General features: G+C 43.6%; 1 protein-coding gene across 1 annotated transcript; it reads right to left on the bottom strand.

The window, feature by feature from the left end:
- Positions 1-5,656: 5,656 nt before the first annotated feature.
- On the bottom strand, positions 5,657-15,664 carry drd4-rs (dopamine receptor D4 related sequence). The gene is made up of 6 exons (XM_005734214.1): positions 15,593-15,664; positions 11,351-11,454; positions 10,985-11,265; positions 10,783-10,895; positions 8,326-9,014; positions 5,657-6,257 (listed from the first exon to the last, which is right to left on the bottom strand). The coding sequence occupies exons 3-6, from the start codon at positions 11,222-11,224 to the stop codon at positions 6,055-6,057; spliced, it is 1,245 nt and encodes a 414-aa protein (XP_005734271.1). The 5' UTR covers positions 11,225-11,265; positions 11,351-11,454; positions 15,593-15,664; the 3' UTR covers positions 5,657-6,054.
- Between the last annotated feature and the right edge of the window lie 1,855 nt (positions 15,665-17,519).

The raw sequence follows: 17,519 nt of genomic DNA, 5'->3' as shown, positions 1-17,519 counted from the left end.
GAGAGAGAGAGAGAGAGAGAGAGAGAGCATTAGAGGCTTACCCGGCATTAATGAGCAGGATAAGTAGGCCAACATGCTGCAGGACTTTGAAGCAGCAGGATCCTGTTGGTTCCACCTGCTGCTGCTTTCAGAGCTTATTTCAAACACACAGAAGTAAAACATCCACATCCTTGGAGACACTGTTTTTAGTCAGTATTTCCTGTCAGAGAGCCAATAAGCTCTCAGCTGACTCCTTTATTGTTAAGTTTTGTTTGTAGAAGAAGAAAATGTTTAATTAATGTGGTGTTACAGGAGGCTCTGAGTGGGGTGGGCACACAGACAAACACGGAGCCATAAATGAACACGTCGTGTTTCACAGGTCACAGGACTGAACATGTCACATGACTATGAGTAACTGTCACTGCCATCTGCAAGGATTCTAATCTTGGGTTGAGTTACCACCTTGTCACATGTCAGAAGTTCTTTTGTCTCATTGGTTGTGGCTGCTGTCACGTGTACAGTTTTCCTCACTGACGTTCATGAACATTCAGTTTCCTGTTCGTCATATCTGTCCAGGTTCTGGTAGTGTTGAAAGCCTGAAAAGGAGGCAATTTTTCTTCCTTTTCGTCTGGTGCCGTGTTTGATCCATTTGCTTCCACATCTGGAAAGTCTAAAACAGCTGTGATTCTTGCATTCAAGCCCTTTATTTTGGCAGGAATGAAGTCGGCTAGCTCAGGTGTGGGGATACTCTTAATGGACTTAATGAAACAGTCGCTACTGAGCATGCTCTTTGAATGGAGGCGAGCATGCTCTCATTAATCAAATTACAGCAGTTTTATCGGGGAACCTGGATCAGGACTCTGAGGTCCACCCTCATCCTCACCTCCTCCTTTTTGGGCGGTCAGAGAACAGCTGGAGGAACCAATCAGAGTCAGTGACCTCTGATCCAAACATAGTTACAAACACATACACATCCATGTACGTGTCAGATATTTGATCACTAATCACGCTAAAAGAAAGCTTTAAGGCTGTAACCGTGGGGATGAGTGTAGTTTCACTGAGTGTATGGATAAACTGATTCCTGACCTGCACCTGCACACAAAAGAAGCCTAATCGGTTCTCTGTGCAAACAGTAATCTGTTAAAATATGATACTTTAAAAGATAATGAGAAAAACAATCACCTGTGAAGATTTTTTTTCGAAATTAATGTTTGTTTTGTTAACCTGTCAGTCAAGCACTTTTGTGGCAGTTTCGGGCATTAACATGCTATTCCACATCCAGACACTAGAGGGCGTTTATCATACAGGTGGTAAGTGTGTGAAGCAGAAAAATAACTCTTTGTATTGTGAAGCTAACACCGCTCAATGTGTGTGTGCTGTTTCTGTTCTTTACCACGGGTTAGTAAATATGCATTAACATTATTGAAGACTAGAGAGATTACTTACTAAGCTTACTAAGTGGAAAACTTAGTAAAAGAAGTGGTTTGTTATGAGAATTGTGTATGAATTGTGATTTTTGGCTGCAGCTTACTTGATGCTAATGCTAGCAGGCTTGGCTTAATGTAGAATAGTGTGTGTGTGTGTGTGTGTGTGTGTGTGTGTGTGTGTGTGTGTGTGTGTGTGTGTAAGTTAACCTAAACCAAACAAGAAACTGCTGAACTACTGCTGAGCTCAACAGTTTTCATACTGTGTGGTATTTTTCTGGCTATGAGAACATTTTTGTACTTTAATGCCGGCTATTAGTTAATGAAGTTACTTTATCATTAATGGTGACTGCCTAGGTTCAACTCAGTAAGAGAGCCCCCCATTAAAAGGAGCATTGCACTTTATATAGTTTGTAGATTGCATTAAAACAGTAAGTTTAAATTATTTTTGTAAAGGAGGTGAAAAAATAATAAAAGAGGTGTCACATTGTCAGTTGATTAAAAAAAACATATCATGTAAATTGTTTAGTGCCATAACAAGTATTAAAACAGTTAAAAACAAACCAATTTATTATGTTTAACAAATACAGTTAAAAAGGCAGATGGGAGGACAAGTGTGTTTATGTTAATTCATTTTTTAAAAGAATGTGTTTATTGTTGCACTTTGTGGTTGTAATATTATTAATGGACTCAATAAGCCTTTTCATTGTGTTTTGTCAAAGTTGTGGAAATCCTAAGAGATTCATATAGTCTCTACCCCAGGATCACTATGACCATGTCTTACACTATGACCATGTCTTGTAAGTGGGACTGAAGCAGAAGGCCATTGGTTTACATTCAGTGTAGTGATACCTGCAGCCTGTTCATAGATACTGTTGATAGAAAACGTGTGTCATTTGGTTCCTCAAACAGGGAGTAATTTCACAGCTTCATCGATGACATCGAGCATCATTTTCTGTGCAGAGTAGTGAACAGAGTCGCCGATCAGCCCTGAACCATCACGTTTCATTCTGATAGCAAACAGCAAGCTTCAGATATTTCTGACTGTTTCAGTCTGCAGATGGGAAACCTGACCGATGAGCTCAGATTACAAACACTCAAAACACCAAACCATGCTGGGAGAGTCAGCGCCACACACGGTGCTCCTCCTCTTCTTCTTCTTCTTCTTCTTCTTCTTCTTCTTCTGTTGCCTGACTCATGTCAGTGACTCATTGCTTTCACAGTGGAAAGGACCTGTTGAACACACTCAGGTGTGAATCCTGTGATCAACACTGTGTGTCCAGCTGTTCTTCTCCACATTTAAATCCTGTTTTAAAACCTGGAGCACCCCTACCCTTCACCATTATCCTGCACCTTCGTCTTTCTCATCCTCATCTTTCCGCCTTCAGCATTATTTAAAGGTTAATGTGTCCGGCTGAGCTGCTGTGTCTTTGTTCTGCTGCTCTGACCTTTATGTGGATCTCAGATCTGTTTCTGGTCGTCTGACCAAGGCCAGAGCTTCCTGTTCCTCCTGAATGATCATTTGGATATGAGATAAGTGAGAGGAAGCTGAAACAGCGATCCTGCTGCAGGGAGGTCACTGTGTACTGATCAGCATTGAGGTCATTAGTACAAGTCTGGGAAGATCTGCCAGCTGTGTTCATGTTCCCCTGAAGGTCCAGTTTTTAAAGCCTAAGTAAAAGCTGATTTTTGATCACAGTCAGTCCCACTTACCCAACATGTTAACAATGTTAACTATGGTAAACATTCACGGTTTCAGAAACTAGACTACATTTTAGGTCACCTCCACAGGCCTCAGGGTTCAGGTGTTACTACATGCATGTCCGCAGTACCTCGGTGGAGGTTCAGTTGTATATCTGGTAAATCAGTCCTGACAGGACATGTTGATGTGTCTCTCCTCCTTCAGCTGCTGCTCAGCAGCTTCTTCTTCATATACTATCAGGCCTGAAAGCCTGTCAGCACACTGAGAGCTGTTCCTCTCATTTTCAGTCCACTTCTAGTGTCATTTTCATGCCTCAGTCTTTCCTCCCTGTTTCCCTTCATTAAGAACAGCCTCTTGACAGCTGAGAACAATTCTGGCGAGACTTGAGTGAACAGTAGATGATCAGCTGAAGGTCCAGATCATCTCTCAGCTCCTCTGTCAGGTCTTTGCTGGATTTTTTTTATGACTTTCAGATCCTGTTCATCTGTTGTAGAAAGGTTTAGCCCTCACACTTCTTCTGTACATATTTCTCTCTTATTTTTAGGGACACACTGCACACCATGCTGAAAACCAATTCCAAGTTGTCAGCTAACAGCTCTTGTGGAATCACCTTGTTGTGTTTGTGTGACATGCTGCTAGTAATAAAGAGCCTAAAGACACAATTTAAACCTGGTTCTTTCCTCAGGTGTCTATTATATGCAGACATAACACTGGTTCATCCTTGATTTAGGAGCCTTTTCATGCTTGATTGATTCAGAGGTCAGAGTTCTGTCAGGGTCTGGGTAGTTTTCCACTGCATCGGTTCCTCCCCTCTGGGTGGAGTCTTTGTTTTTCCTCACCTGATGGCAATCACACCGGCAGTATTTATGACCTGCGCACAACTAGTCTTCGCCAGATTATCTGCCAACTTTAGTCAGTTCTCGGCCTCACGTCTGTACCTTGGTGTATCATTGTGTGTACTTACCTTATTCCTCTGTTTTCTCGTCAGCATCTGGAACCCACCTACCAAGTCTCCTCCGTACAAGCTCTCCTGGATTCTGGTTTGCAGCTGCCGGTAACGTCTCCCCTTTCAAACTGCCAGTCTCTCTGGCCTGCCTCCCTGCATTTCACGCAGTACTCACCTGAACCTTTGTCTCCTGTCTTCCCCCTCCAAGCAACCTCCACCTGCAAGCACGTAAGGCAGCCCAGTGTAATTATTCTCGGATTAACAGCTCTCTGTTGGATTCCCGTGACTGCTCTCTCCTCTGTTTCAGTGCCCTGGCCAGCCAAAGTTTCCCCTGCCCAGTCCCTGCACCCAGTCGTCACTGCTATCTAGTCATAGTTTTGTTATGGTCATAGTTTCTCTTGCCTCAGACGTCTAGTTTAATTTCCTTAATAATAGTCTAAGTTTTCTGTTAGCTTCCAAGCGTTGTGAATAAAGACTCTTTTGTTACACCGAGTCCATCCCTTTTCCACGGGCCACTGTGCCGTGGCAAGTTCAGGCACGCAAACTTCTAACACACAAAAAACATTCCAATACAAGGACTGGTCTAAAACAGTGAAAAGCAGCCTTTAGAAAGCTGCAGAGCTATTGCTCAAGAATACTTTAACAATACAGAAAAATCTGGCTGCTTGGATTATAAAGTAATGAGGGGTGGCCCAAGACTTTTGCATACTGTGTTTCAGCCCTTCACTCATTTTTATTTCCAGCCTTTGTTCATGTTTTTATGGTGTTTTCATCACTGCTGAGCATGAGTGTGTGTTTCAGCTCTCAGTTTGTTTTGCAGAGGGTGGCCGAGGCCCGGGTGTTTGTACGGGTCAGTTAATAAAACACGGCCTGGGAATTGGTCTGTGAAGTGAAGAGCTGCTGCTGTCTGTGTGCTGTTCATGCTTCAGCTACATCACAGACACCCTGAGTCTGCAGAGTCTTGATGAAGCTCAAAGCTGAGATAGAAAAGCTCTCTATGTTTTACTCTACATGTTTTTATTGAGTAAAACTAAATCAACACACAGATGAAGCAAAGTCAGCTCCACAACTTAGTCATTTGAGCAGAATAAAGCCCTCTGATTTCCAGATGGACGTCTGAACACCCATGTTTATTACATGTGTGGATGAGATGCTCCCCATCACCATGGTTACCTCTGGTCATTAAGGGGTCTCCCCACTCTGATGAAGGAGGTCATCACAGCAGACTGTGATGAAGCTACTTCAGAGACACACAAACTCAGATATCTGCAGGAGTGCTCTGACAGGTGGAGGCAGTTCCACCCACACAGAGGGGTGTCATTACTTTAAAACAAAAGGTGAATGAGCAGCTTCACTGACAGCCTGCAGACAGGCGATGCCTTGGATGCGACGAGCACAAGAACAGGTGAATAAACTGGAGCTTCTCTGATGAATCAGTGGCTCTGGGCTGCATCCTGACTCTTCTTCTGCATCTTTTTAATGAGCTGCCAGACCTCCACCTGTGACATAAAACTCACCTGGCCAAGACCCCCACCCCCAGGGCAGTCATATCCTGCTGGGTATCTGCTGTTACCCCACAGATCAGCTGCTCCCATCAAACAGTCTTTAATCTCTTTATTGTGTTTGTTCAAATGACACAGAAGTTTGCTCAGCTACATTTCATCACCTTCATGCCACAGATCAGAATACTACAAACACCATCTGTCCTCAACGAGCTTCACCACAAAACTGACGGAAACATCCAGGTCCACATGAAGCTCTCTGCTTCAGTCACAAAAACACTGTACAAACAGTCAAAGTAAATTCTTATGAGCTGCAAACTTTAAACACGGAAACAGTCAGATATCAGAAACATGTTTGCAGGTTTTATGCCTCTGGGCTGTAACATCTCCAAACTTTTAAAATAAGAGCACGCACACATTAAAACCTTAAGAAGTCTGAGAGTGTTTGAGTCGAGTTGAGTTCCACGCTGGGGCTTCTTCCTGTTGGATGTTGATCTGCTTTCACGTCTGACAGCAGAGCAGTTTGTGAAAGACGTTCCTGAACTCTGCATTGAAGGCCGTGTAGATAATCGGGTTGACAGCGCTGTTCACATAGCCAAGCCAAGTTACCACGGAGATGAGTGTGGGACCAATGTTGCATGACTGGCACAAAACTTTGGTGACATGGACAACAAAGAACGGAGTCCAGCAGGCCAGAAACACACCTGAGACACAGAGAGAGAGTTTCAGTTCAGTTTTATTTATATAGCCCAAATAACAACAACAGTTGCCTCAAGGCACTTTATATTGTAAGGTAAAGACTCTACAATAATACAATGAAAACAAAGAAAACCCCGACAATCATATTACTCCTTATGAGCGAGTGTTTTGGCGACAGTGGGAAGGAAAAACTCCCTTTAACTGGCAGGAACCTCCAGCAGAACCAGGCTTAGGGAGGGGCCGCCATCTGCCGTGTTCGGTTGGAGTGAGGAGAGGAAGACAGGACAAAGACTTGTTGTGGAAGTGTGCCAGAGATTAACAATGACTATTAAGTTTGAATTTTGAATAAACCTGGTGAATTACATTTTAGGGAAAGAAGTTTAAGCACTGTGGTGCATTCACAGAGACTCCAGTCTTCCTGCAGACCAGTTTATCCAAAATGACTCCTACCTCTGTTTTTACTCAACACTTGATCTGTTTGATGTTCCTTTGAAGCTCTAATTGCATGTTTTCTCTTTAACTAAATCCTTCACACCACCTTCAGCCTCATGGTTTTGGATGAGCTGTGAGTGTTAAACACTTTGTGGTGTGAATTAAAGCAGTTTCCACAGAGATACAAGAAGAAGTTTCTATTTTTACTGAGATTCACTCAACAAAACATTACGGTTAGTGCAGAGACGTCCAGCAGAGCCAGCTCTCGTTTAGATGAAGAGACACAACAACAAGCCGTGCTGATGAGCTTTTGTGTTCACATTTATCTCAATGTCCATTTCTTAATGCAACAACTTTGAACATAATGATGTTTGAAACTGTGTCTGCGCTCATTTGCTTGTTAATAATAGTTGGAAGTTTCTGACAGATTGAATTCTTGTCTGTAAACCTGACTTATGAGACCTGGTTTCTGATGCACTGGCTCTATTTGGGTCGACTGATCCTTCAAAGTTAAGGATGTTGCAGATCAATACACAGTTTGATCACCTCCATCCTCTGATCAGATGTTTCTGTCTGACTTGGGTGGTCTTCTTTTGGCACTGCACAGCAGAGCTCATTTAATGGTTTGATGAAGAAGATGTGCACTCTCCACTAAAACATCAAATGAGGGAATGTTTATGGTGCATTAACAGCAAATAGAAAGTTTTTTACACAGTGCAAGTCCAAACCTTAGATCTTGCTTTTACACAGAGAGAGTAAAACCTCGTAAAAACTTGTAACTTCTAAAATATGTAATAGCTGTTATAGTCTTCCTCCTGTTGGCTGTTGGGACATATATTTGGCTATTTGAGTTAAGTAAGGTAAAACAGGTTTGGTGTGAATGCACTGTAAGAGCTGAGTCAAAAGAATGTATGTAGACCTTCAAAGCTGTTCTGGCCCCATGTGTTCTAGTTACACTTCTGAGAGCTTTAGTTTTATAGAAATATCTCTGGAAACGTTAGACCTGTTGCTGCTTCAAACCTCCATTTGTATCAGATTTGCACCCACTTCAGAAGTAGACCTCCTTTACACTTGGATCTGCCTCAGAGCTGGGAATACAGTATACAATGAAAAAAAGGAGTTTGTTCAACTTTTTTGTACAGAAACTGTAAAGTCAGTATTTGGTGTGACCACCTTTATTCTTCACCAAACCCAAAGCTATCTTAGGCTGTTTTTTCCTAACCTTTCTTTCTTTCAGAACCAGGTACGACTTCAGATCTGGTACTACTCAGACCTACTACTGGCTTAGAACTGGTCTTATTTTCTACCTGTTTGTGTCTTAGACCTGCCACTATTTAAGATCTGGTCCTACTTTAGACCTGCTACTTCAGATCTAGCCCTGCCTCAGACCTGATACTACCTTTGACCTGATCCTGCCTTAGACCTGTTCCTCCCTTAGATCTGGATCTATATCAGACTTGGTCCTACCTTATACCTGTCACTACCTTGTCCTGGTGCCTCACAGTTGGACTGGAGAATCAGCTACAACTATGAGAAGGAAGAACTCTGAGGCTGGTCCTCCCCATAGTTCTAGGCGATTCCTGTCTCAGATTTAGTCCCACCTAAGACCTGGTTGAACTAACACCTGGACATGAGACTCACCTACAACCACGGGCAGGACCTTCATTGCCTTGCGCTCACGGCCGCTGACCCTGCTGGTCTTGCTCTGCCTCCTCCCCTTCTTTTTTGCAGCGCTGCCTTTCAGGCCATTCTCTCGACGGCTGCCACCCTCCCTCCTATCCGTGGGGTCACCATCCGACAGGCTGTCCATTTGAGTCGTCATTGGGTCACTGTCTGCCACCACTGCTATACCATCCTGGTGTTCCTCCATTACCGGTGTCACTGAGGGTGTTGCCATAGACACGGTGGAGGGAGACGTGGGGCTGAGCCCGGGGGGCGCTGTATATACCACTTTTTCTTGACTGCCAGCTGTCGTGGCTTTAGCTCGCCGTAGAGCTGAGCTGAGCTGTAAAGAGAAGACTTGCCGACCAGCCCGGCCTGCTTGGGAGCGGCTCCGCCCACTCCAACGCCGCAGGCCTCTAAACATCCAGTAATAGAGGAAGAGCATGACAGGACAAGGCACAAAGAAGGAGCAAACAGACGAGTACACCACAAAGCGATCGTCCTCTAATTTACACACACTCGGGTCACGATCCGGCACCTGATTCAGACCAAAGATGACAGGACTGGCCACACCCAGTGACAGCACCCAGGTCGCTGTGATGAGAGCCAGCTGACGAACACTGAACTGGTTCCTGTTGTACTTCAGGGGGACCACCACTGCGATGTACCTGCAATAGCAGAGAGACAGAGGAGGTTTTAGGTTTATAGGCAAGTATTTGGACTGACTTAAACCAAGAGATTAGTTTTTATACTGATCACAGGGAGAATCAGACCACATATAACAAAATCCATCTCTACAGGCACTCTACAGGGGCAGAATTACCTCAAGAGAGCAGCAACGACTCATCCAAGAAGTAATAAGAGACACCAGAACAACATCCAAAGAACTGCAGGCCTCACTTGCCTCAGTAAAGGTCAGAGTTCATAACTCCACCATAAGTATTGACTAGGCAAAATGGGTCTGAGGTCAAAGAAAAAAACACTGCTGACCAAAAGGAACATACTGGCTTGTCTCAGTTTTGCCAGAAAACATCTCGATGATCCCCAAGATGTGTTTTGGGAAAATATTCTGTGGACTGAGGAGACAAAAGCAGAACTTTTTGAACAAGAGTGTCCTGTTACATCTGGTAATGAAGCATTTCAGGAAAGGAACATCAAACTAACAGTAAAATATGGTGTTGGTAGTGGGCTGTTTTGCTGCCTCAGGGCCTGGAAGACTTGTTGTGTTAAATGGAACCATGAATTCTACCAAAACATCCTGAAGGAAAATGTCTGGGCATTTGTTTGTGACCTCAAGCTAAAACGCACTTGGGTTCTGAAACAGGACAATAATGCAAAACACAACAGCAAGTCCACCTCTGAATGGCTTAAGGAAAACTAAAATGTAGACTTTGGAGTGGCCTAGTCAAAGCCTTGACCTGAATCCAACTCAGATGCTGTGGCATGACCTTAAAAAGGTGGTTCATGCTAGAAACCCTTCCATTGTGACTGGATTGCAATAATTCCACTGTAAAAGACTCAGTGCCAGTTATTCATTGCAGTTGTCGCTGCTAAGGGTGGCCCAACCTTGTATTAGCATTAGGGGACAATCATTTTTTCACACAGGGCCATGGAGGTTGGGATTTATTTTTCCCTTAATAATAAATACCTTCATTTAGAAACTGCATGTTGTGTTTACCTGCATTATATTTGTTTAATATTTAGATTGGTTTGATGATCTGAAACATTTAAGTGTGACAATCATACAAAAAGTAGGAATTCAAGAAGGGGGCAAACACTTTCAAACCACTATGTGTGTGTGTGTGTGTGTGTGTGTGTGTGTGTGTGTGTGTGTGTGTGTGTGTGTGTGTGTGTGTGTACTTTTTTCTGATTAATTCTGGAAAATGTTCTATACTAAGAATCTGGACACTGGATCCCCTCATTAGCTCTCAGGTAAACTGCAGGTGTGGGCAGAATGAGGCTGTATCCAAAATTGTGTGTGTGTATGAGGTGTCACCGCAGCCTCTTCTCGGCTCAGAGGCTTTAAATAGAGACTGTAGCACCACTGGTAAAAATAGGTTTGGTGCCTGTAATCTCTGGCATATTTGACTCACTGAATTTCTTTTTCTCAACACTTTGTGTCAGTTGGTTCATTAACAGCTGCTGTCTGTAAAAATCAGGATGAAGTCACGTGTTATCTCATTAATGAGGTGTCAGCAGTGTGACTACAGCGACATGACTGAAATAAAGTTACAATGTGAGAAGAGAAGAAGAGCACACTTTTATTTAACGTGTCTCTTCATTAAAATCTATTAAACTGACTGAGGGACATAGCAGGTCACATGACTCTGTGATGAGGAAATATTTCCATCTCAGACAGTTCAAAATCTTAATTACACCTGCAGCAGATGTGCTAATGATCCTGTTACTGTGACCTGAATCCACAGCTGGACTCACCTGTCTACGCTGATGGCACACAGGTTTAGGATGGAGGCAGTGCACAGCATCACGTCCATGGTCATCAGAGCATCACAGATGTAGGTGCTCAATGTCCAGATCCCCCCCAAGAACTGCACACAGAGAGAGGGCCTTCAGGTAAAACTGGGAGCACACCTAAGCTCAGAGCACACCTGAGCCCAGGCGGCTCAATCACACTGACCTCTGAATAGACGTAGAGCGGCAGCACGAGCACGGCCAGCAGCAGGTCAGCCACCGCCAGGCTGATGATGAAGTAGTTGGTGGCGGTTTTCAGAGAGCGCTCCGTGAGCACGCTCAGACACACCAGCACATTCCCCAGGATGATTACCAGGATCAGTGGCACCCCTAGAACCAAGGCCAGGTAATTGTATTCCTTCAAGTCTGGCTCACCTGGAAGGGCACCAGGTGTCACATTGTCCATGATGGAGGCCCTAAGCACAGCTGCAGGGCTTTGCTCAACATCTGGACATGACACAGTTACTGTGTTATTGCTTCTTCGAAGTAATCTGAGCATTTAAACCAAGTACTCAAAGTAAGGCAGACTTACCTTGCTGCTTCCTGTACCGTCCGTGGTTTCAGGTGAGTTTCAGTGTCAGCACCTATTTGCTTCAGGTCTTTCTCTTTGTTCATCATTGTTGTTTTCTTCTGCAACTGTAAACAACAAACAATAACCTCTTTACATTAATTGTATTCATCCGCAGTTAAAAGTACTCCTGGTGTCTGCATCAGTGCAGGTGATGGGGGGGCACTTGTGTTGCTCTTATTTTGGTGGTTACATAAGGAAGTGGAGCCCGTTTTATTAAATGTCAGCCTATTGTTTGCTGAAGTGTCTCCTCTCAGAGACAATCACATCTTAGAGCCGCTCTCATCCTGCTCTTCATCCTCTGTTACCATGACGACCACAGACCATGGCTGCCAACATTACATGTAAACACACACACACACACACTGAGATGTGTGTGTGCTTATTAACGGGCTCGATTTAACCTAAGGTTTTTTTTAATCAGCTGATAGATAATCAGCTGCGATATGTTTCTGAAGGATTTGTGAGCAACTAAGCTAACACGGGACATTTAACCATCATTTAACCATTTACAACAGGTGAACACACGATCATCTGCACACCTGAGACAGGTTTTTTTCACAACTGTTTGTTTCACAAGGGGTGGAGCCTGACCCACCTGACTCAGCAGCATATGAAAACACTGAGTTTGTGTGAGGCTGCCCTCCAACAGCAGCACAGTGAAGTGAGGTCAGGCTCTAACTGTGAACATCTGTGCAGCAGATTAACTATGTTAGGTGGAGGGAGCTGAGCTTGCTTTGTGTTTATGTTCACTGTAATCCTCACAGCAGGACAACGTCCAAGAAAGCTCCTCTTCCTACCTCCACCCAGACTCCCAAACACAGCAGGACGATCAATAATCAATAATGATGAGAAAGAAACACCAACAACCTGTCTGTCTCCAGCACCTGCTCTCTGTAGGTCCAAGTTAGCATTATTGGGGGCGTGGCCTCTCTGACTGACAGGTGAACCTCTGAACTGTGTGTTGTTGGAGCCTTTTGGAGCATTTGTAATGATGTCACCTGACCAGTAATGTGGCTGCTGTGAGGTTATTGGACTATCTGATGTTACTGATCAGCAGGTGTGTGACTCTGTGAAGGAAAACTGATAACCAGAAAATTACCTAGCTGTCAGCTGGCGTCACAAAAATCTTTTACATACAGTCTGTGAGCTGAGGGGTAAAATAAACACAGGAGTTTAAAATCTGCACATAGGGCATTTTCACTCCTCGCCTCCTAGAAAGGTGCATCTGCATTTGAGCAAAAAATGTATCAAGTTATCGGTCTGTACCTGTGGATCTTTTATCTGAATATAAGCTAATACAGATCAACATCAGTTACCATGGCAATGTAGCAGATAAGGCCCACCATAATTGTTAAAGACCTTCTCCAGCTTCAAGGTGCTAAAGCTTCTTCCAGATGTTCTCAGTGGGGACATCCACACACTGAAACACAGTGCCACCTAGTGCATAACATCCTCTGGCAGAAATCCTCCTCCTCTCATTAACAAGCGAATAAAAACAATGCTTAACCAATAATAATTGGTTAAGCTGCTGTCAGATGGTTTTGAGCTAGCTCCTGAAAAGATGTGACAATTTGTGAGAAAAAGCTTCATCAGAGTCACAGAATTGCTCCTCTAAAGACAAGAAACAGGCAAACAGCGCACCCACATGGCTGACTCTATGTGACTGTGACCTTTTTCTGCTGTCATTAGAGAAGCACTAATTTAGTTAAACTTTATTCATACTTATTTGGTTAGCGGCAGCTGGTTCTTCACCATGTAGCTACCACACACAGATTCTCTCTCTCTCACACACACACACACACACACACACATGGACAGGTAGACGGGATGAGTCTGTCATGTTTTCAGCACGCTCCTTTATAAAGATGTCCTGGCAGGTTTGTGATCAACCTGTTGATTGGTTCTTGTTAGGTTTGTTGTGCCAGCAGCACACCTGCGTGTCAGGTAACAGCAGCCAGAGAGAGAGAGGAGGCGAAGAACACTGCGAGGAGTGTCACCTCCAAAATAAGAGATCTTTTTCCTAACAGAGGAGGAGGCGGACATGTTAAATCTCTGCGCTGAGAAACCATAGCAACTGACGTGAAGACGTTTCCACAAGTTAATCAGAGTGTGTCACGGAGGAAGAGTGAGGGCGTGGGCCTCAGAGATGAGCAGAGTATGTGCAGGGAGCAGCTCCAGGTGGATGGACGTGAGAGGATGCAGCGTGGGTTTTCACTCATTGTCTTTGTGTTTTCATGCTTCCTCCGAGCTGCTGCGGTGGCCCTCGCTCTCAGGTTTACGTCTCGTTACCTGAACAGGTACTCTAGGCTCACCTGCAAACATCCAAACAGGACCCGACATACCAACCCAAAACCTCCTGGTGAGTCTGTCATAATAAAGACAGCAGGTCATGATGTCACCAGGTCACATGACACAGTCCATAATCCATAATCCATGAATGGGTCATAATTATGCAGCACATCTGTCACATCTGTAATCTGATTAAATTTAGGTCATCTCATAATTTCACAATAAAAGCCTTTCTGATGATTTTTTTTAAATAAAAACACTAAACTTTATTTATAATTCTTCATTGACAAAATGTACACAGGCTGTCAGCACCACATGATTAAACCAAGTCATCCAATCAGCGAGAGGCGCCGAAAACCGTCAACGAGCCTCAAACCTGCAACCACACACACGATCATCACAGACACGCTTTAACCAACCTCACTCTGAGCCAGCAAAGGGTTAAAAACTCTGAGTGCTGGAAATGAAGCCATCTGAGCCCAGTGTGGAGTCTTCTCAGATAACACACACACACACACACGTAGGTTTAATGTTGGTTATGAAATCCAGTTATAAAGCAATGAGATGCTGAATGATATATTTTCGTATTGTCTCTGAGTTAATGCTTCACATAGTTTTGCTCAATGTTTCATAAAATCATCTGCATCGCGTTACATCAGGTGTCGATCCTGATTAAATAAGAGGACATCACTTGTCAGCTTTAAATCCAGTTTATAAACGTCACTCACTGACCGGCCCTCACCTGTGAGAATAATCCGTGGCCTTGCTCAGATCGTTAGCGTTATTTTGTGTGCCTGTAAACGCAGCAGCTACAGCTCTGTGTCTGAAGCGGTTTGTCTGTTTGCCGACATTTGTTGAGAAAAGTTTGTGGTTTTCTGAACTTACGTTGCTTCGCTTCTTTATTGCTAGCTAGATGCTGAGTGTCACCACTGCAGCTTTATGGACATCTGCACCATGAACACAGATCGATGGTGAGAACAGGTCGAGTATCTCTATTCTGTAGCTGGACAGACCACCAGGTGGTAGCTAAGGGAAAACTAATCCATTAGTTGGTCCAGATCATTCCGGCCCGCTTAACCCACGGTGTTGTCCACCATTTCCACTGGCTGATTCTTCAATCGCCTGCCTTAGAGGTGACAAAGCTTGACCTCAGGCCCCACCCACTGACAGTTATGGAGTTTCCCATCGCTGGTATCGTTCTGGGTTACACCGCCTCCTAAACCTGACCAGAGAGGTTTCGTCTCATAGCTTAAAGCTGAAAAAAATTGGATCCTACATATGGATAACTGAGTGAGCCTCGCATGATGTCACAGTGGTGAGATGAAATCCTGAGGGTCACAGCAAGGAGGAAATCTGGCATTTATAACTGCAGTGTCTCTGCTCATATCATTCGGTGCTTATTTAAAGTTAAACTAAAATGAAACTAATTTTAAACTAAACCAGTTTGGGCACAATCATGCTACAAGATACAAAAATGGATGTCGTCCTCAGAAGTGAGGTGACCTCACCAGTCATAAAAAAACTCAGCCTGTGGGGGTGCTGTGATGTCAGAGAGGTTTGTGAGCATGATCAGTGTTTTTATGACCGCACACAGAAGTTAAATTTAAAAATTAAAGTGCGGCAGAGAAAACAAACATGTGATGATGACAACATCATTAAAATAATTAAAGGCTGTTCGAGGCGCCAGAGGCAGACTGATGGGATTAACTGAAACCTGCTGCCAGATTCATTCTCAAACATCACGTCAGCTTTAATGCTCGGGTGTAAGCAGATTCACTTCAACTTTATTATGTTACATGATCTAAAACAATTGTGTTATATTTTATTAAATATATTGTGCAATATAATATGATATTATGTTATGTTTATTTTAATCAAAGCCTAACAATATTGTGGACAAAGAAACAAACTCACGTTTCAGAGCTGAAGCAGCATCGTCTGTTCCTCCTCTTCCACTTCTGTGAGTCTCTTTGTTTTGTCTATGATCCAGAGTTTGGTCATCATCCTCCTCCTCTTCCTCCTCCTGTGTGAATATTTTTCTCCTTCTGTGAATCTCTTGCTCCTTCCTCTCTTCACGTCTCATCTGACAAACTTTTGTCTCCTCGTCTATAAAAAGCTACCCACCTCCTCCTCCTCCTCCTGGTGTTCCTGCTCTCTGATTGGCTAACAGTCAGCAGTGATATACTGACTCTCCTCCCTTCCTTCCTCGGTCATCAGGTGCTTTTTCTTCTTCTTCTGTGGTATTTTGTATCTGCTGTTGTCATACCTGTGTGCTGTCAGGTGTGTGTGATGGACAGGTGTTCTGATTTTTATGGATCATCATTCAGATGAGATCAGGTGACCAGTCAGGTGACTGTTGATGTCTTTAAGGGCATTAAATTAAAAAGAGGTTTTCAGTGTGACTGAGGAAGGCTCCTCCTCCTCTGTGACCTTTAGCTGCTGCCTGATGGATGAAGACCGTCACCTCCAGCTGTGTCTGTCAGACCCCACTGCAGGCGAAGCCTAAAGGTGCCTGAGGATGCTGAGTCAGCATTGCTTATTTTTTTTAACTGTAGCCATGGGAATGGCACCAACCTGCAGGTGTTTCTGACCTGGGATCAGAGGCTGAAAGGCTCTTCATACTAATCTTCTTTTAGAAGTGCCAACGTGTAGAGACAGGAAGTGACACGGTTCTGCTCTTTAATTACTTCATCATTAACAAGCTGTTCACCTGTCAAACTTTTCCCCTGGACTTTCACGTTCATCTGTAACTCCACCTACTCCAACTCCTCTGGGGAAAAACCAGGCAAGAGTCCCAGCTCTCCTCCAGGTGGACAGAACACCTGAGTGAGCTCCAGTGACCTGGAGGTTCACGATCGATCGACAGCTCTCTGTTCGCCGCAATAGACCAGCTTGGAGGAAAAAGTGATGGGATGAAGACAGGACAAAGACATGCTGAGGAAGGGAGCCAGAGATTAATAATAACTAATGATTAAATGCAGAGAGCTGTATAAAGCCATATAAATACTCAGTGCATCATGGGAATCCCCCAGCAGCCTATACCTATTGCAGCATAACTAGGGGAGGATTCAGGGTCACCTGATCCAGCCCGAACTATATGTTTTATCAAAAAGGAAAGTTTTAAGCCTAATCTTAAATGTAGAGATAGTGTCTGTCTCCTGAATCCAAACTGGAAGCTGGTTCCATAGAACAGGGGGCTGAAAGTTGAAGGCTAAATTCTGGATTTATCAGGGAGCCAATGAAGGGAAGCCAATATAGGAGAAATATGCTCTCTCTTTCTAGTCCCTGTCAGTACTCTTGCTGCAGCATTTTGGATCAACTGAAAGCTTTTCAGGGAGTTTTAGGACATCCTGATAATAATGAATTGCAGTAGTCCAGCCTAGAAGTAATAAATGCATAAACCAGTTGAGACAGGATGTTTCTAATTTTAGAGATATTGCACAAATGGAAAAAAAAAGCAGTCCTATATATTTCTTTAAATATATGCATTGAAGGACATATCCTGGTCAAAAACGACTCCAAGATTCTTCACAGTGTTACCGGAAGCCAAAGTAATGCCAACCAGAGTAAGAATCTGGTTAGATACCATATTTCTAAGATTTTTGGGGCCAAGTACAATAACATCAGTTTTATGTGAATTAAGAAGCAGAAAATTAGAGGCTTCATGGACAGGGGCGGATTAAGAGAAATTTTCTTAGGGTGGCAAAGAAATCAAATGGGGTGGCAAAATCAAAGCCTTTTTTTTTTTCAAACACATATGCAGGTGGTTACGTGTGGTTAAAATAATTCAAATGCAGTAAGTATACACGTTTTTCATATAAATATAGTCTATAACTTAATT

Source organism: Pundamilia nyererei, unplaced genomic scaffold (genome assembly GCF_000239375.1).
Source record: "Pundamilia nyererei isolate P.nyererei 1_Seehausen unplaced genomic scaffold, PunNye1.0 scaffold00057, whole genome shotgun sequence".
NCBI classification, from domain to species: domain Eukaryota; kingdom Metazoa; phylum Chordata; class Actinopteri; order Cichliformes; family Cichlidae; genus Pundamilia; species Pundamilia nyererei.
This window is presented reverse-complemented; position numbering and strand designations above follow the sequence as displayed.

Excerpts from the sequence above, each read along its gene's own strand:
- drd4-rs (XM_005734214.1), bottom strand. The coding sequence starts at position 11,224 with ATGGACAATGTGACACCTGGTGCCCTTCCAGGTGAGCCAGACTTGAAG. Across the intron at positions 10,896-10,984 it reads CGCTCTACGTCTATTCAGAG|TTCTTGGGGGGGATCTGGAC; the intron begins GTCAGTGTGATT and ends CTCTGTGTGCAG. Across the intron at positions 6,258-8,325 it reads GGTCCTGCCCGTGGTTGTAG|GTGTGTTTCTGGCCTGCTGG; the intron begins GTGAGTCTCATG and ends TCTGTGTCTCAG.